General features: G+C 31.9%; 3 protein-coding genes and 1 long non-coding RNA gene across 6 annotated transcripts; all 4 read left to right on the top strand.

Moving 5' to 3' along the window:
• Window positions 1–1,020: 1,020 nt before the first annotated feature.
• LOC111424364 (rumpel) lies at window positions 1,021–4,552 on the top strand. The gene is made up of 14 exons (XM_023057871.2): window positions 1,021–1,541; window positions 1,604–1,763; window positions 1,825–1,890; window positions 1,946–1,997; window positions 2,642–2,709; window positions 2,767–2,921; window positions 2,971–3,111; window positions 3,166–3,274; window positions 3,329–3,438; window positions 3,485–3,668; window positions 3,725–3,811; window positions 3,866–4,074; window positions 4,127–4,349; window positions 4,415–4,552. The coding sequence occupies exons 1-14, from the start codon at window positions 1,279–1,281 to the stop codon at window positions 4,460–4,462; spliced, it is 1,875 nt and encodes a 624-aa protein (XP_022913639.2). The 5' UTR covers window positions 1,021–1,278; the 3' UTR covers window positions 4,463–4,552.
• A 3,109-nt stretch (window positions 4,553–7,661) lies between these two features.
• On the top strand, window positions 7,662–8,511 carry LOC139430096 (uncharacterized). 2 transcript variants are annotated; one of them, XR_011640654.1, is made up of 3 exons: window positions 7,662–7,992; window positions 8,060–8,274; window positions 8,424–8,511. It is a non-coding gene; the product is annotated as an uncharacterized lncRNA (long non-coding RNA). The 2 variants fall into 2 exon arrangements; XR_011640655.1 differs by having other exon boundaries at window positions 8,427–8,504.
• Window positions 8,512–13,577: 5,066 nt separating this feature from the next.
• LOC111413225 (proteolipid protein 2-like) lies at window positions 13,578–14,710 on the top strand. Its single transcript, XM_023044118.2, has 3 exons — window positions 13,578–13,733; window positions 14,278–14,535; window positions 14,592–14,710. The coding sequence occupies exons 1-3, from the start codon at window positions 13,680–13,682 to the stop codon at window positions 14,658–14,660; spliced, it is 381 nt and encodes a 126-aa protein (XP_022899886.2). The 5' UTR covers window positions 13,578–13,679; the 3' UTR covers window positions 14,661–14,710.
• Window positions 14,711–14,790: 80 nt separating this feature from the next.
• Window positions 14,791–18,777, top strand: LOC111413226 (CKLF-like MARVEL transmembrane domain-containing protein 3). Of its 2 annotated transcripts, none has more exons than XM_023044120.2 (3): window positions 14,791–15,670; window positions 16,118–16,344; window positions 16,402–18,777. In XM_023044120.2, exons 1-3 carry the CDS (start codon window positions 15,658–15,660, stop codon window positions 16,468–16,470), a joined length of 309 nt encoding a protein of 102 aa, XP_022899888.1. In that variant the 5' UTR covers window positions 14,791–15,657; the 3' UTR covers window positions 16,471–18,777. The 2 variants fall into 2 exon arrangements, with proteins under 2 accessions (XP_022899888.1, XP_022899887.2); XM_023044119.2 differs by having other exon boundaries at window positions 16,087–16,344.
• Window positions 18,778–19,261: the final 484 nt, after the last annotated feature.

The following is a 19,261-nucleotide window of genomic DNA, read 5'->3' as shown; positions in this document are numbered from 1 at the left end:
AATGCTACTCTATGCTACTCGAAGTGCCAATAGAGTTGTAAACCACATAAGGAGGGTAGATAAATGGCTAGGTAAGGAGGGTAACTTCCTTATCTAGGCATTTATTCCCAATTAATCTGCTAGTGGATAAATGATCTCTTGTTGGCATAAATTGAAGATAGAGTCGAAGATGTTTTTTTTTCGACGTTTCTGAATCTTCCTAGTCCATGTCTGATAACAGCGTATAGAAGAATAGGTAGAATGTGTTTTATGCTCCTACACAAGCGAACCTACATATTTTAAGACATAAGCACAGAAATGGCAACAAATGGAGAAAGAACAAGTATTGGAACTAATATTAGTAGATACACGATATGTATTAGGAGTGGGTCTCAACCCAACCTAATCTGAGGGTTTTTATAAATCTTTTTGCTACTAAAAAGTGGAACCCTTCAGTTCTAGATCGAACGAGGAATATCTATTGAGAGCAAGTTGTATCGATAAGACTGATGCCTTTTTAATACCTGATAGCAGAGAAATCTTTGCATTTATGCTGAAGATGATAGCTTATATTGTTACTTACAATTTACAAAAGATTTAGGTATAACATATCTTGAACATGATATTAAAGAATTTTCAGCAATTATTTTTTCCTAGTTTTTCTTAACATTTTCTCAAATTGTTTAAACATTAACGTCGCATTGACTTTTCATTATAACCATAATTTAAAATGTCAAAATAAATGTTTAAACATTTTTTTATTCTAATTTTAGATGTAATTTAAAATTTAATTTAATTGAATCCACTTTGGTTGATTTGAACGTGTAATAAAATGTAATTTTAGGTAGCACAATTTTAACAAGCACATAAATATCTAAGTTGAAAATATAACAAGATAATAACCGAACAAATAGTTTAGAGTAGAGCAGTGGGACGATGACAATTTGCCATTGTACCGAGATTGCCAGTTAACGCTTCCGCCAATCTTTTATGTACTACTTTATGTACTACAAGTTGCTATGATTAAATTTTTTTATGTGGGTTCCATTCGATCGGGCGAATCTTTACAGTTTAGATCAACACTTTGAGTTTTTTAACGAAAGATTTGTGTCTTAACCATTTTCTTGTTTTTAATTTAAAAATTTCTTATTTTTATTTGGCCGAAATGAAAAAATTTGCTTTATCGAAAGTATTGAAAAAAATGCGTGTTAAATTCTCAATTGATTACTATACTCAATATTTATTCAAAATAACTTATTCAAATTTATAAATACAGTGAAAAGTGATTAATAAATCATTATGGCCGATATTCTTGGTGTTGGTTTGATTACCTCAGCCGATCAAGGCCAAAAAATTGTCTTAGGGATGACCGTCGAAGATATTGGTTCATCGATGAAAAAATTCGGTTGGCCGGATTACGTAGTTTTCTTTATAATGTTGTTTTTGTGCGTCATAGTCGGTGTTTATTACGGATTTTTTAAAAAAATGAAATCAACCCAAGATTATTTAGTTGGTGGTAGAGAAATGAAAGTTTTCCCCATTTCTATGTCATTAATAGCAAGGTAAGTTACCAAATAAATTAAAATAAATAAATAATTAAAATTAATTTCGCCATAATTTAAAGTTTTATAAGTGGTATTTCTTTATTGGGAATTCCAACCGAAATTTATGTTTATGGAATACAATATATTTATATTGGATTCGGAATTATTATAATGGGGGTTATTACTCATGTCATTTATCTTCCAGTTTTTCATAATTTAAAAATTACATCAACTTATGAGGTGAGTTATCATATTATTTAATTTAAAAGAAATTACATTCAAAATTAATTTTTTTAAATAGTATTTACACCGAAGATTTGATAGCAAAGTTAGACTTCTTGCATCTGTGTTATTTATGATTAATCTGGTAAATTAAATTTTTTTTAATTAGCTTTAACTTTATCTTATTCATTTTCTTTTAGTTTACTTGGTTACCCATTGTAATTTATGTCCCAGCCTTGGCATTCAATCAAGGTAATAATCATTACTAAGTTGTTCATCTAAAATTATTGCGATCAATCAAAAAATATGACCACCTAGTTTACAAGCCGATATCTTAATTGTCTTTAGAGATAGTGAAATATTAAATACACCACTAAAAAGCCTGATCTTTTCTTCATATAAAACCGGACTTTGTCAGACATGATATCAACAGCGGAAAAAATAAAGAACATCGCCGTGTACCGAACACACCTCAAAATCATCAAACTTCAAGCCTGTGTGCAGTCGGTATGGAATCGAATTTAATAAAAAGTTTTATCAATTTGAAAAGAACGCACTTTAAGCTATCTAAATCTGGATTTATTTCGGTTAATGTTTATCGGCGTCGACCAAAAAACAGGCCTAATAAAGAACTCTACACATAGAATTGGTAGATTGGCTTTTCTTAATACAACTCTTTTATTTGGTAGGAACAAAAAACTAAAGCAGTATCAATCATATAGACAATTTTAGATGAAGAGAATGTCAAGCTTACTAGTGATGTGTTTAATATTTCGCTATCTCTAAAGACAATGAAGATATCGACTTGTAAAGTAGGTGAAAAAACTCTTTGAAATTTGTCCCAAATAAACGGAATCAACTGTATATGAAAAGTAAATATAAAAAATGTCTTTTAGTTACTGGAATCAACATCCATTGGATAACCTCAGCTGTTTGTATAATTTGCATTTTTTACACATCTTTGGTAAATTATTTATCTTCACTATCTTTATTATCTCATAATTTTATTTATTTTTTTAAGGGTGGAATAAAAGCGGTTGTACTAACCGATGTAATACAAACTTTAGTGATGATTGGAGCTATGCTTTTGGTGGCTATAAAAGGTACATTAGATATTGGTGGTATCGGAGTGGTTTGGAATAGGAATTTGGAAAGTGGAAGAATAGAAGGGCCTAAGTAATCAATTTTTTTAAGATTAAGAATGTATTTTGAATACAAATTTTAGTTTCGACCCGAACCCTCTTTCAAGACACACGATTTGGTCGTTAGGAATTGGAGGATTTATTTACATGCTTCAAACGAGCACGGTTAATCAAAGCATGATACAAAGATATTTATCTTTACCCACATTAAAAACTGCAAACAAGTATTTCAAGATATCTATTTAATGATTCTAATTTTTATTGAATTTCGTTTTTAGATCTTTATGGTTATTCATTTTTGGAATGTATTTGGTTGTTTGTCTTTGTGCTTATTGCGGAATGTTGGTTTATGCAACTTATCATCAATGTGATCCATTAACAACAATGGTAATTAATTTTAATAAGAAATATCAGCTTATTTATTTTTAAACCCCTTTTTAGTTAGCAAAAGAAAAAGATCAATTATTACCGATTTTGGTTATGGAAGTGTTGGGTAAATTTCCGGGTTTACCTGGATTATTTGTTGCTGGAATTTTTAGCGCAGCTTTGAGGTAAATAAAAATCTATTTAAAATAATTAATAACTATTTTGTTAAAGCTCCTTATCAACGGGATTAAATTCAATGGCCGCTGTTATCTTAGAAGACGTTTACAAAACATTTTTTAGGAAAGAGCTAACTCAAAATCATACTTATATTCTTATGAAAGGAACCGTGATTATAATGGGAATAATTTGTGTTGGGTTAGTTTTTGTAGTTGAAAAATTAGGAGCTGTTTTACAAGTAAATTAACTATTAATTATTCCATATGAAATATTTTCTAAATTAGTTTTTTTTAGTTAACAATGAGCATAAATTCAATAGCAGCAGGCCCATCTTTAGCGTTATTTACAATGGGAATCTTAATACCATGGATTAATGCGAAAGTTTTTATTTAATTAATTTAATAAAAAAAATTTGTTGTTATAATACCATTTTAGGGAGCTTTTATTGGAAGTTCAACAAGCTTGGTGATAATGTCGTGGATTATCGTAAAGTATCAAACAACCATAATATCAGGAAATTTGTTCTTCCCAGAAAAACCAACGAGTACTGACGGTTGCACTTATCATTTTACACCAAAGTTGCATCCCTCAATTAATTTAAGACTAAATCCATCTTTAAATACAACAGATGTCATCCATACTGAGTAATATAACACAAAAAAAATCTTATAGAAAAAAATGTGTTGATGATTTTAGCGAAATCTTTATGCTTTACCGATTATCGTACCTTTGGTACACTTTAATCGGTTGCGTTATAAGTATTTTAATTGGAGGAATCGTGAGTTTTTTTACTAAATTCAACGACGCCCGAGATATCGATTCAATGTTGATCGCTCCTTTTTATAAGAAACTGATTAAACCCAGAGAATACCCCAACGAACCTAAAAGTAACGAAATTATTTTTGCTTACGATACAAAGGTAAGTTCATTAAAAGTAATTTGTTACTAAATAGACGTGTTATTAATCATCGAATTTTTTTTTAGATTAGAAGTAATATAAATGATCTCGATAATGAATCACATAACGTTTAAAATCTATGATGAATCATAATATAATCTATTTAAGTTAGTTATTGTGAATATAATAAAGTTAAATAATAAATATGTTTAATAGCTCTTAAATTATCTAAGAATAAACACATCCAAAGTTTCATATTAAATAATGTTTTAAATTTTATTCTTTTTAATTTTATAATTCAACAATGAGTTTGAAATTATTATTATTAACTTATTAAAACTTCCTAACCAAGCTCAGTAGTAGCATTGACTATTTTATACCAGACTGCTAACCGCTACGTAAAAATTGGTAACATTACATTACATTACATTACATAGAATACATATCGGGTAGGCGGACCAACCACCCTTGCACCGCGACCCTAAGGATCTACTGTACCCCGATAGATATCATTATCAAATTTCACCGTGCAGTCCAATGCTCTTAACGAACATTAATACCTTGCTCGGCGAAAGGTCATTCAGATCTTTTGAGGAGATAAACTGCGACCCAAAAATCGAGAATCTGATACGGTTAACGGCAGGGCAGTGGCATAAAACATGCTCAACCGTCTCTGCTTCCTCCGCACATAGTCGGCATTCAACATCGTCGGCTAAACCCAACAAGTTGAGGTGTGCTTTTAATCGGCAGTGCCCAGTAAAAACACCCATTAGAACTTTTATACTACTACGGGCAAGTCCTAAAATATTCCCGGGTTTGACAGTGGCGATGTTAATAAACACCTTAGCATGTCTCATTCCAGGAGAACTGGTCCACAGTAGGCGAAGTCTCTTCAGCCCACAGTCCAATCCTATATTTGGCCATCGCAAATGATACACCAACTGCTGGTTCCGGTCCCACAAACGCTTCAGCGCTGCCATCTCGTGCTAGCTTATCTGCCGCTTCATTGCCAGCAACACCAGAGTGACCCGGGACCCAGATCAGAGAGACTCTGTTATCACAACTCAGTGTGTTTAATGCTCTCTTACAATCATTAACCAGAGCCGACACCGTTTTCACGGCTTGCAGCGCCTGGAGAGCGGCTTGACTGTCTGAGAAGATTCGTACTGTCATGTTCTTCACCCCTCTTTCAAGAAGGATTTTAGCACCCATGTCAATAGCAAATACTTCCGCCTGGAATACAGTACAGTACGTACCCAGGCTGTAGGCTTGCTTAATTCGAGGTGTCTGGCAGTATACTCTTGCTCCTACCCCTTCAGGCGTTTTTGATCCATCTGTGTACAAGCAAATGTCTGCCCGAACCAGAGAATTTTCATTTTCGATCCAGGACTGCCGCTCAGGCAGTACAATCTGGTATCGAGCATTAATCACTGATAGTGATACCGCCAAATCTGACGGCATTGATAGCACAGTATCAGTGCTTATAATGTCTTCCGCAGCCCATTGGTAGGACATGTCGGAACAGTTTTGAGCATATTGCTTAAATCTGTAAATGGTTGTTCTAGCCACTTTCTCTATATGCAAATGCAGAGGAGATAGGCCAAGCAGAACCTCCATTGCTAGTGTTGGCGTTGTGCCTATCGCACCAGAGATTGCCAATCCAGCTACTCGTTGAATTCGTGAAAGTTTACTGATAGCTGAAGTCTGTCGGACTTTCCTATACCAGGCTGCTGCTCCGTATGTGATCATAGGTCTAACCACAGTCACATAGAGTCAGTACAGTCTTTCAGGGGTAAGACCCCAACTTTTTCCACAAAGACTGCGACAAGTCCACAAGGATAGTCTAGCTTTGTGCAAAACTCCCTGCAAATGTCCATTCCATGACAGGGTTTTGTCTAGGATTACTCCTAGATATTTGACTTCCTTTGAGAAAGGAATTTCTTCACCTTGGATAGTTGGGCGGATTAGTCCATCCAACTTTCGCTTCCTGGTGAAGGGCACAACAATTGTCTTTTGCGGGTTTATTGAGACGTTCTCTCCCTTACACCAAGCGCAAATGGTATCTAGGGTCACCTGGAGGACTTTAGATATCCTCGGCAAACAGGTTCCTTTGACCTGTTTGGGACCAAAGCAGGGGAGATAACACCCCTCCCAGCGGGCAGCCACCTCCCGGCCTGAAGCGTATCGTATCACCGTGGAGTGAAGTAGAAACTATTCTACTATCTAGCATATTGCGGATCCAACCCGCTATAGTTGCTTCCACTCCCCTGTCAAGAGCAGCTCTTTCAAGAGATTGTGGTATTGCGTTGTTGAACGCTCCCTCTATATCCAGAAACGCACAAACCAAGATTTCTTTATCCTGCAGCGTCCTGGATACTCTACCAACTAAGTTGTGTAGAGCCAATTCTGCTGATTTTCCCGCTTGATAAGCATACTGGTGGCGACTCAGTGGACCAGATACCAATGGCACCGTATGGATATACCGTTCCAGAACTTTTTCAAGGGTTTTCAGCAGAAATGACGTTAGGCTGATGGGTCGAAAGGCATTAGGAGTAGGGACCGAACGGCCCGCTTTGGGTATGTAAGATACCCGTACCTTAGTCCATTCTGCCGGTACATATTTCCAGGCGACACTCTTATTTTTGGATTTGTCCGCTATGGGGGCGCTGGTGGATTTTATAATAATAATGGATATGATTAAGAGATGGCAGCACTATTTTTGATTTATATTCCCCCTTTTATATTTTCTTGTACTAATAATAAAAATTGTTTAATATTTCTTTTTTAATTAATAAATAAAATTTTATTGTATGAAAACATTATACGTTTTCCGTAAAAACCGGTTGTTTCTACCAGTTTATTTTAATTAAAAAATAATATTAATTTTTAGAGAAATTTTGTCAATACTTTGAACAATTTTAAGAGTTGTTCTATCTGCTTTTAAGTTAAGTACTTGGGGAAATACCGAGATAACTGACAGGTTGTTTCCACCAGTTTCTACGGAAAAAGTTGGTAAAGGCGGGCTTAACGTCGCAGGCGGAGTTTATTTTAGTTTATTTGCTTTAAATATCTATAATTATTATTTAAAACTAGTTATTAAACCTAAAATTATTGGTCTTTAATTGTAAACAAGCTTTATCTTTTATTAATATTTTGAAATAATATAGTAATAAGGGGTTAAAAGCGTATCGTGTAGATCTAGCTTTATACAAGCATATGTTGTTTCTTCTAAGAGGAAAACCTTTCGGAAGAAGAACGCATCCCTGGAAGAGCTAGAGGTCGAGCTAGAGAGATAAAGATAAATAAATAAATAAACCAACAAATATAAAATTATTCTTAATTTTTAAAATGTTATTTTCTTTGAAAAAAGTTAATGTCTTTTTTATGTATGACTCTTTATCCAACTCAACGAGGCCTGCATTTTTATCTCCCATGGTAACAATACGATTTTCTATTTTAATTTTATGTTTCAGATTTTTAATGATGCGAAGAATTAATTTAGTATGGAAAGATTTTATGTTGACGTCCTTATTCCCACTCGTTTTCCCTCACTCTTTCACCTTAATCATCTGGCGAACGTTCCTTATGACCTTCAGTCCAATTTCATCCCTCATCATGTTGACTCAAGTTATTTAATTTTAAAGGAAATTTTAACGTGTTAATTGTAAGTTTAAAAATTTTCTTTCTTTTTTGATTTCTTATATTTAGTTATTATGGTTCTTTCTCTACAGGTTTGGTAATTTGTTTTGTCGTTAATTTTTAACATTTATTTTTAAACACTTTGAAAAACGAGATTTACGATGAATAGAAAAACGCCATTTTAATTTTTTGGATTTTCAATTTACTCTTCAAGTTTTTTTACATTTGAATTTTTCGTAACCGGAATCGTTTTGAAGAAATACTCTGAAACAATACTCTCTTCACTCTCGATGCTCCTACACCGACGGTAATTATATATATTTTTTATCTGTGTTTTTGTTATATCTGAATGTTCCTTAGTCCTGCCTGAAGAAGAACGATAATCGTTCGAAATCTTCGAAGATAGCACCGAAATAAAATATTTTCATCGTTTATACGACATTTAATTTTTTTTAGCAGCAAAAAACCATACAACTTACCTGGAAAAAACCACCAAATCGATAATAGAGGCATCTCCAATAGGCCCCGAGATCAAGAAAACCTTAATCCCTCGGGAAAAATCAAGCAGGTGCCCCAAACTCTATGGTCTGCCCAAAATCCCCTCCCTCAGGAAGGCTGCTCCGGATCGGGGACGGTGTAGGAACGTTTTCCAAGTGGCTGACATGTGCAGGGCGTCATCTCTCTTGTTGAAGGTATCTGGTGCTCCAATGTGGAACGTTGGCTATTTCCATATCTGAAGCTGCTAGTTTTCCATATATACATATACATAGAATAATCATGCAAAATAATTTTATATTAAAATAGTATTATTTAAGTGTTTGCCTAACCTATCCTTTGATATGGACTCCCCCGCTGATAGAATCAGAGTCATTCGGCTTGCGCATACTACATGTCAATCCTATTATTCCACGTGGAAAATAACCATGATGCTCTGATCTCAATGAGAGTTAGTACTTTCATGGAGGCATTGTCGTTAGCGAGGCTTACAAACCCTCCAGCATGCCTATGAAGTGGGTATAGTTGCATCATGGTTATTTTCCACGTGGAATAATAGGATTGATATGCTGTATGCCCAAGCCGAATGACTCTCATTCTGTCAGCGGAAGGAGTCGATATCAAAGGATAGGTTCGGCAAACACTTAAATAATACAATATTAATATTCAATTATTTTGCACGAATTTTCTATTTATATGTACATATGGTACACTGGTTCAAGATATAGAAGTATTCAATATATTTTCCACGAGGAATTATACTAAAAATTGCATATATACGTATAACTAAAATATTCGTGCAAAATAATTTGATATTAAAATACTATTATTTAAGTGTTTGCCTAACCTACCATTTAAATGACTCCACGTATCTATCGACTGGAAGTCTGGCCCCTAGTTAGAAAAAAAATAATTTTGATTAAATTCGCTATAACTAAAGAACGGTTTGACCGATTTCAATGTTCTATATCTCAAACGAAAGCTTGCGTCTGGCTGAATAATTATGTGTAAAGCATATTGAACACTTCCATATCTGAAGCTGCTAGTTTTCCATATGTATATGTAAAGAGAATAATCATGCAAAATAATTTGATATTAAAATAGTATTATTTAAGTGTTTGCCTAACCTATCCTTTGATATGGACTCCCCCGCTGATAGAATGAGAGTCATTCAGCTTGCGCATACTACATATCAATCCTATTATTCCACGTGGAAAATAACCATGATGCTCTGATCTCAATGAGAGTTAGTACTTTCATGGAGGCATTGTCGTTAGCGAGGCTTTCAAACCCTCCAGCATGCCTATGAAGTGGGTATAGTTGCATCATGGTTATTTTCCACGTGGAATAATAGGATTGATATGCTGTATGCCCAAGCCGAATGACTCTCATTCTGTCAGCGGAAGGAGTCGATATCAAAGGATAGGTTCGGCAAACACTTAAATAATACTATTTTAATATTCAATTATTTTGCACGAATTTTCTATTTATATGTACATATGGTACACTGGCTCAAGATATAGAAGTATTCAATATATTTTCCACGAGGAATTATAATAAAAATTGCATATATACGTATATCTAAAATATTCGTGCAAAATAATTTGATATTTAAATACTATTATTTAAGTGTTTGCCTAACCTACCATTTAAATGACTCCACGTGTCTACCGACTGGAAGTCTGGCCCCTAGTTAGAAAAAAAATAATTTTGATTAAATTCGCTATAACTAAAGAACGGTTTGACCGACTTTAATGTTCTATATCTCAAACGAAAGCTTGCGTCTGGCTGAATAATTATGTGTAAAGTATATTGAACACTTCAATATCTGAATCTGCTAGTTTTCCATATGTATATGTAAATAGAATAATCATGCAAAATAATTTGATATTAAAATAGTATTATTTAAGTGTATGCCTAACCTATCCTTTGGTATGGACTCCCTCTGCTGATAGAATGAGAGTCATTCGGCTTGCGCATACTATATATCAATCCTATTATTCCACGTGGAAAATAACCATAACGCTCTGATCTCAATGAGAGGTAGTACTTTCATGGAGGCATTGTCGTTAGCGAGGCTTACAAACCCTCCAGCATGCCTATGAAGTGGGTATAGTTGCATCATGGTTATTTTCCACGTGGAATAATATGATTGATATGCTGTATGCCCAAGCCGAATGACTCTCATTCTGTCAGCGGAAGGAGTCGATATCAAAGGATAGGTTCGGCAAACACTTAAATAATACTATTTTAATATCAAATTATTTTGCACGAATGTTCTATTCATATGTACATATGGTACACTAGCTCAAGATATGGAAGTATTCAATATATTTTCCACAAGGAATAATATTTTTAATATTTTAATAATAATATTTTATTTCTCCATTTTACAAAAAAAGCATAGAGTGCGTCAATTTAACAATAATTACATTGTGATATAATATAAATTGAATTCAAACATTAAATTGGAAAAACATGTCAATGGTATATATCGGATTTTCCGTGACAATAGCTATCAGTCTCCTCCGGAATCTTGGAACTGGCAGATTTCTTAAACATAATTCTTCTCTCGTTTGTGCCCATAGTTTAAGCTAGATTTACGCTAAGTTTTCTTTATTTATTCTCGTTTTGATCACCATTACCGCTAATAAGAATTTTTTATTTTTATTTTAGTACCTAAATTAGTTTATGTAAGTAGTCGTTATTAGAGTATATGCGATAAGATAATTTATAATAATTAGTATTGTAGCGTCTATGTTCGAATATAATATATGCCTTAAATATTGTATTTTTTTTTAATTTATTTAAATAGATTATATTTATTTATTTCTTTCATAATTTGTTTCAATAGTTGATCCCACGGTTAGGCACGGAGGCCCTAGGGTTTGCTTTACATAACTTTTATTTCATTTAATTTTTTTTTCTTTAATAGATGCGTGCGCCAATTCACGCCATCAAATCACTAAACAAGATACACTAAAAGACATTTCCACATTTAAAGATTGTTATTATTTCCTTCAGTAAAATGTTTATTAGTCCTACTTCATTTTGGTGCGTTTTTAAGATTCGTTCTAAGGAGAATTTTAAATAGTAACGATTGTATCTAAGTAACACCAATGAACTTTATGTATTAATTGTTAGCTATCGACCCTTAAACATTAAACCCTTGAGCAAAGAAGTGAAAGCATTTTATTCCTCGGATAATGAGAGAGATGAAGAAAACTTTTTCAGATACTATTTCTTTGATGTCATTTAGATACAGTGTATATATATATATATAGGTAACGTCCTTTGAGGTCGGGGCTAATTGATCGTCTCTTTTTGAGAATAAACAGTGCGTGATGCAACCCAACATATACAGTTGCCGATTTTATACATATGGTTAGCAATCTGGAGTAGTATAATCAATGGTAGTAGTAAGCTCAGATTATCAGATGTGCAGGTTATTTGATGAGTAATTTTTATGCTTAGTGCAATTGTAGCAGTATGAAAAATTTGATCAAAACTTCAAATATTGTTTCCCCAAAAACTAAAAGTTATTTTTCAAAATGGGTTGGTTCATTAGAAAGAGGACACTCTTATTAACACGTTGAGAAAATTTCATACTCATATTCCAAGAAATAGATGTTATACGAATTTTTAATACTTAATCGGCGAAAATTGCAAAATTCGAAAAAATGTTCAATCATTTCAAAAATTTATTTCTTAAAAACTAAAAGCGATTTTTCTAAAAGGCTTTTTGCATTAAAAAGGGGACACTTTAATTAATAATTGGTGATATTTCCACAAGGATCGTTCAAGAAATTAATTTTATAGCGAATTTTGAAAATTATTGATGAAAATTGCAACATCGAAAATTTGATCAAAATTTCAAATATTGTTTTTTTAAAAACTAAAAGCTACTTTTCAAAACGGGTTGGTTCATTGGAAATAAAACAGTTTTATTAAAACCTTGAGAAATTTTCATACTCATATTCCAAGAACTGGATTTTATACGAATTTTTAAAACTTAATCGGCGAAAATTACAAAATTCGAGAAAATTATGGGTTATTTCAAAAATTTATTCCTCAAGAACTAAAAGTGATTTTTCTAAACGGCTTGTTGCATTAAGAAGAGGATACTTTAATTAATAATTGGTGATATTTCGACAAGAATCCTTCAAGAAATGAAATTTATAAAGAATTTTGAAAGTTATCGATGAAAATTGCAACATCGAAAATTTTATCAAAATTTCAAATATTGTTTTCTTAAAAACTAAAAGCAACTTTTCAAAACGGGTTGATTCATTGGAAAGAAGACACTTTTATTAACACTTTGAGAAATTTTCATACTCATATTCCAAGAACTGGATTTTATACGAATTTTTAAAACTTAATCGGCGAAAATTACAAAATTAGAAAAAATTGTCGATTATTTCAAACATTTATTTCTCAAGAACCGAAAGAGATTTTTCAAAACGGTTTTTTGCATTAAAAAGAAGATACTTTAATTAATAATCGAAAGTGATAACAGCAACAGTTCTGTTAGTAATGAATGTGATGATGAATTATAAGCGAAGAGAAGAAAACTAGACGAAACTGCAACAAGAGACTTTATATATCGTATTGGGATTGTTACAATGAGGTTGCTAATCACAAACCTGATATGAATAAAGTTGTATTCAATGAGAAAATTCCTATTGGGGTTGAACTTGATTTTTATCTGTTATCTACACCTACAAGAGATACTAATTCCTGTGAATGGTGGAGTACTAAGTAATAGGTTTTTAATATCCGGCAAAAGCAGATTGAACTTGATTTATTTGTGCCGGTATATATGTCTTGAATTAATCCTGTGAAAATTAATATCTATTGGTTTTAATTTAAAGCGAAATCATGTCATTCATCATTCCGCCGCCAAGTATACTTGTAATTATCTTGTAATATATACTAAAAGTAGATAAATTAATGTATATAAAAATAATTATACAGAAAACAATAACGTAAAGGATTAACTCTTATAGATTTAGCTTCTAAATACAACTAAAATATTATGTGCTCAGCAAATTGTGTATGAACGATAGTAGATAAGATAACAATACCTGTCGGCAGTTTGGACGATAAAAAACGGTTCACATGTAGTAAACCGATAGGCGTGGGTGCGTACTGTATTATTATTAATTTTTATGAAAAAACATATTAAGAGTTCTAATTATTATTAACAACCACTAAAAAATGGGTTTACTGTATGTTCGCACACTACCAGGTGCTTTAAAATGCGTACAATTGGTGAGTTTTCATAAACTTATTGTTATTTATTACATTTTTTTGCTTACGTAAGTTTTTTTTACTTTGTACAGGTTATGTATTTTTTAATAACTCAATAAATTTAAATTTAGAATTACGAAAAATTTCGATTTACGACACAAGCATGTCGTTATCATTTATTTTTGGTATATCGCTAATCTTCAATGCAATACATTAATTAAGATTATAAATTTCCGTTAAGTTATAAATTTAAATACCAAAAAAGATTTTGAGAAGGATTAGATTTCAGATAAATAATATTCGTTCAATTCGTTTACAAGTAGATAAAGGTTTGGTTTAAAGTAAATTTCACAAGGCTTTTAAATTCCGAGTACTTACATGAGTTATTATTGTTAGTTTAAACGATCATCTTAAAATTACTACTTTTGAATCGATTAAAAATGGAAATAGGTTATATTTACACCTTATTTTAACTCAATTACTGATAAAGATGTTGATAATCTTAAGCAGTTAACACATTTACCCACATTTTCATTAATAAATTAATGTTTGTATTTTTTTTTAGTTATTCAATTTGATTGCTTTCATTTGTATAGCAGCAACGGGAGTTTCACCGAGAGGTGACGCCTTTTTGGTCGCTTCAGTTGGTGCTTTCGTAATAACCTTACTACTTTTATTAATAAGAATCATGGATTTAGACACAAAAATTAATTTACCTTGGATGAAAATCGAATTTGGTTATTGCGTGATTTGGTCGATATTCTATCTCATAACAGCGGCTTTAGTCATAGATACGAATGTGGATGGTTATATTGCTGGAGGAGTAAGTATTTTTTTATAAATTATATCAAAATAATTTATGTTAATTAATCTTTTTAGGTTTTTGGGTTATTAGCAATGATTTTATACATCATCGATGCTATAGATAAGTTTAGAACTGGATTGTAGTATTAATCAAATGTATTTATTGATTTTATATTATATTGTTGTACGTTCCATTTGTAGAGTTGTTTGATATTACAATTTTAAAAAAAATTTATGTGGTGGTGTAAGATTTTTCCATAATAACTCATTAAATTTTTTTTATCTAATATGACGAATTTTATGTTTAAATGATTAATCATCTGTTACTGATAAAATTTTATTAGTTATCAAGAAATCTTTATCGAGACAGTAATAGTAATGGAATGCATAACAACTTCATGGTAAAATAAATTCAAAAAACAGATTTCCAATTCGCGCCACTAACTCTTCTTCTGCATTAACAAGTCTCATAAATCAGTGATTTAATATGACCCAAATAAAAGAGTCAACTGGAGTCATATCTGGTGAATGTGTAGACCAAGAAATCGGACCACCTCATCTGATCCATCTGTTTAGAAATTGTGCATTTAGACAGTTTTGGCAATTTAATCCAAAGTGTGTTGGTTTTCTTTCCTAAGAGAATCATGGCAATTTTCAACTCAAAACTGATTTCAAAGCAAACATAATAATACACCAGTCAGGAAAACTCCAAATAATTGAAAAGGAGATTATGCCCCATGACAACCCAGAGCAACTTAAGCACGGGTATAACGCTGACCATCTACACTGATGGACCAAAGAAGGCTACGAAGCGGGAATTTTCTCGCACAATCTCCAGCTGCACCTTTCCACTTCGCTAAGGTCCTACTGCACGACTGCTCAGGCCGAAATAACTGCAATATATATAGCAGCCAATGTGATCATCGACTCCAAAAAAGTTGGCAGAAACATTGTAATCTGCACAGATAGCAGACAGGCTATGCTGGCGGTTAGTAGGTATCGAACTACACCCATGATAGGCGTGGGTGCGTACAGTATTATTATCAATTTTTATAAAAACCATATTAAGAGTTCTATTTATTATTAATAACCACTAAGAAATGGGTTTACTGTATGTTCGTACACTACCAGGTGCTTTAAAATGCTTACAATTGGTGAGTTTTTATAATTTTATTATTCTTTATTACCTCTTTTGCTTACGTAAGTTTTTTTTTACTTTGTACAGGTTATCTATTTTTTAATAACTCAATAATTTAAATTTAGAATTACGAAAAATTTGAATTTACGACACAAGCATGTTGTTATCATTTATTTTTGGTATATCGTTAATCTTCAATGCAATACATTACTGCAAAGTTTTTAAATTCCGAGTACTTACATGAGTTATTATTGTTATTTTAAACGATCATCTTAAAATTACTACTTTTGATTCGATTAAAGATGGAAATAGTTTATATTTACACCTTATTTTAACTCAATTACTGAAAAAGATGTTGATAATTTTAAGCAGTTAGCACATTTACCCACATTTAATAATTCATTAATAAATTAACGTTTGTATTTATTTTAGTTATTCAATTTGATTGCTTTCATTTGTGTAGCAGCAACGGGTGTTTCAGCGAGAGGTGATGCCTTTTTGGTCGCTTCAATTGGTGCTTTCATAATAACCTTACTACTTTTATTAATAAGAATCATGGATTTAGATACAACAATGAATTTACCTTGGATGAAAATCGAATTTGGTTATTGCGTGATTTGGTCGATATTCTATCACATAACAGCAACTAAAGTCATAGATACTTATGTGGATGGTTATATTGCTGGAGGAGTAAGTATTTTTTTAATAAATTATATCAAAATAATTTATGTTAATTAATTTTTTTAGGTTTTTGGGTTATTAGCAATGATTTTATACATCATCGATGCTATAGATAAATTTAGAACTGGATTGTAGTATTAATCAAAAGTATTTATTCTTTTATACTATACTGTTGTACGTGTTCCATTTCTAGACTTGTTTGATATTACAATTTAAAAAAAACGTATCTACGACTGCTTGGATAAGTCATCATTACCGCACTCATTTGAGGTGATTTGAATTACGTAATGAAGTTCATTACCGCACTGGTTTCATTACGTAACGCATTTTTAGCCCAATCAGAACAGACTTAATTTATAGCAAAAATATTTAAAGAGAAACAATACTATTTATTATAAACATTATGTTTTTACATTTCGAAATACTTATTCCAGATGAGTAAACATGTTATTGAAACTGACATTAATTCAAAATTGTCAACAATCGTTTCAAAATATTTTTATAAACGTCAAAATAAACCTTTTTAAAAAAATTGATTTTTAAGTAATTTTTAGCAGTCGTAGATAAAATGTTGTATATTACACGTGGGCTAGAGCATAATTACAGTACTCGTCGTGCAATTCCCATACAGTAATTATGTTTCTAGCCCACTTGTAATATAAATAACTATTATGTGGTGGTGTAAGATTTTTTTATAATAACTCATTAAATTTTTTTTATCTCATATGACGAATTTTATGTAAAAATGATTAATCGTCTGTTACTGATAAAATTTTATTAGTTATCACAAAATCTTTATCGAGACAGTAATAGTGATGGAATGCATAACAACTTTATGGCAAAATAAATCCAAAAAACAGATTTCCAATTCGAGCCACTTACTCTTCTTCTGCATTAACACGTGTCTCATAAATCAGTGATTTAATATGACCCAAGTAAAAATGGGTAGACCAAGAAATCGGACCACCTCATCTGATCCATCTGTTTGGAAATTGTGCATTTAGACAGTTTTGGCAATTTAATCCAAAGTGTGTTGGTTTTCTTTCCCAAGAGAATCATAGCAACTTTCAAATCAAAACTGATTTCAAAGCAAACATGCAAAATCGAAGTAGATTGACTTACGTGGACTAATACAACAACCAAGAAAACTCCAAATAATCAAAAAGGAGATTATACCCCATGACATTGATATCCTTGGTATCAGTGGATCGCAATGGAAAGGAAAACTGTATTTCGAGAAACAATGTTTATTTGTCAGGTCACATGGAGGAAAGTGTAGCAGTTAATGATAGAATCATACGACTCCCTGCCTCAACATGCATTCTGCACATAACGTAAATCTACTTCTATTTCGGAAGAGACAACACTAGAAAATTTCTACACAGCTCTGGACGGTGTAGTTACTAATGTGCCTAACAAAGACATTACAATCATTTTAGGAGATTTTAATTCTAAAACAACAACTATGCACATTGAATACCATATGAGACAGGTCGTTGGAGGCTTTGGACTAGGAGAAAGGAATGAAAGGAAAGATCTAGGCAATGGACCGAGTACTTGTTTTCAAATAACTGTCAAATTGTTGCACAACTTGGTCCTCAAAGTCAATACTTCAGATAGTAGGATTGGCTTCCATTTTCTTTTCTTGACTTGTACGACGCTGAGGAAGCCGCTCCGCATAAACTGTTCCATAGGCAACATGCATGTCTGCTAATTCAATATTTGTTAAACGATAACAACATCTATATTGTTGATATCAAAGAAATTGTATAACTAAAAGCAGCATTGCCTATCCCCACCCGTATACGAGATTGAAGCCATCGTTCGAGTGTTTGTTTTGGTTTTGGTCCCACTGACAGTGGCGTGTATAGTTTCGGCAAAAGACTTACACAGTGGCATACATGAAGAAATGTATATTATCATTTTTTTTTATTGAGCAGGTTTTTCAAAATTTCATGTGCAGTTTATATTCTATATTGATTGAAATGTTTATTAAGGGATGTAAACTTTGAGTTCTTTTGTAATTAATTAATTTATAATTGTAACCGTATAAATTGTGAACGGTTTATTTCTTACAAGTAAATTAAAGATGATATAATTAGAATTTTACAGTACTTTCATGGTAAATAATGCAGTAAAAATATTGTATTTGCAAATAACATTGGTATTTTGTTTCAAAATTTTTATTACATAACAAAAAACTTAAAATTTAACTTATAAATATAAATTTTAAAGTAACTCTCGTTGATTTGAAAATACTATTTGTTTGTTTAACATATGTCAAAGCCTAGATTCTTGATTTATTAACTTGGTTTCATTAAATAATTTTACGTTAATAAATTTTGTTGTTATTAACTTTATACATAGTATTTCATGATCTCCAAAAAGATCATAAATGTTTTGAGGTAAACTTAATAAAATGGAATTAGTTAACTTTAAAAATATGTTTTTGTTATTGAATAATACATTTTGTCGTTAATAGTCGCATTGAAATATCACTAGTTCCTTCTACCATATTTTAACAAAATTGGCAAGTAATATTAGTTTTTAGAAAATAGTAGTTAGGTAGTTAAATGCACGTTCTTTAAGTTCGCAACGTCTATAATGTCCAGTGTTTCAATTTCAAAATACAGGGTGATTCATTAGCTCTATGACAAACTTTGGCAGATGAAAGGTGATGCGATTCTAAGGAAAAAATGTTATATGAATATGGGTGCGATTCATTTTGGTTAAAGAGTTACAAGCCTTTGAAAATTTTACACAGTTTAATAGGCAAATGAAAATGAAACATAAAAAATAAGTTTAAAAATTACAAAAATTGTTCGAAATGTCCGCCTTCAGCTTGAATACGAAGTAAAGATTTGCAACAATCGCAACAATAATTATGAAACACAAATACAGAGTTGGCTGTGATAACAAAACTGAG

The sequence above is a fragment of the Onthophagus taurus genome, chromosome 6 (assembly GCF_036711975.1).
Source record: "Onthophagus taurus isolate NC chromosome 6, IU_Otau_3.0, whole genome shotgun sequence".
NCBI lineage: Eukaryota > Metazoa > Arthropoda > Insecta > Coleoptera > Scarabaeidae > Onthophagus > Onthophagus taurus.
This window is presented reverse-complemented; position numbering and strand designations above follow the sequence as displayed.

Bases quoted from the DNA above. Each gene is read 5' to 3' on its own strand.
- LOC111424364 (XM_023057871.2), top strand. From the start codon at position 1,279: ATGGCCGATATTCTTGGTGTTGGTTTGATTACCTCAGCCGATCAAGGC. The intron at 1,764-1,824 runs GTGAGTTATCAT...TTTTTTAAATAG, and splicing joins AAATTACATCAACTTATGAG to TATTTACACCGAAGATTTGA. The intron at 2,710-2,766 runs GTAAATTATTTA...TATTTTTTTAAG, and splicing joins GCATTTTTTACACATCTTTG to GGTGGAATAAAAGCGGTTGT.
- LOC111413225 (XM_023044118.2), top strand. From the start codon at position 13,680: ATGGGTTTACTGTATGTTCGCACACTACCAGGTGCTTTAAAATGCGTA. The intron at 13,734-14,277 runs GTGAGTTTTCAT...ATTTTTTTTTAG, and splicing joins CTTTAAAATGCGTACAATTG to TTATTCAATTTGATTGCTTT. The intron at 14,536-14,591 runs GTAAGTATTTTT...TAATCTTTTTAG, and splicing joins ATGGTTATATTGCTGGAGGA to GTTTTTGGGTTATTAGCAAT.
- LOC111413226 (XM_023044119.2), top strand. From the start codon at position 15,617: ATGGGTTTACTGTATGTTCGTACACTACCAGGTGCTTTAAAATGCTTA. The intron at 15,671-16,086 runs GTGAGTTTTTAT...TATTTATTTTAG, and splicing joins CTTTAAAATGCTTACAATTG to TTATTCAATTTGATTGCTTT. The intron at 16,345-16,401 runs GTAAGTATTTTT...TAATTTTTTTAG, and splicing joins ATGGTTATATTGCTGGAGGA to GTTTTTGGGTTATTAGCAAT.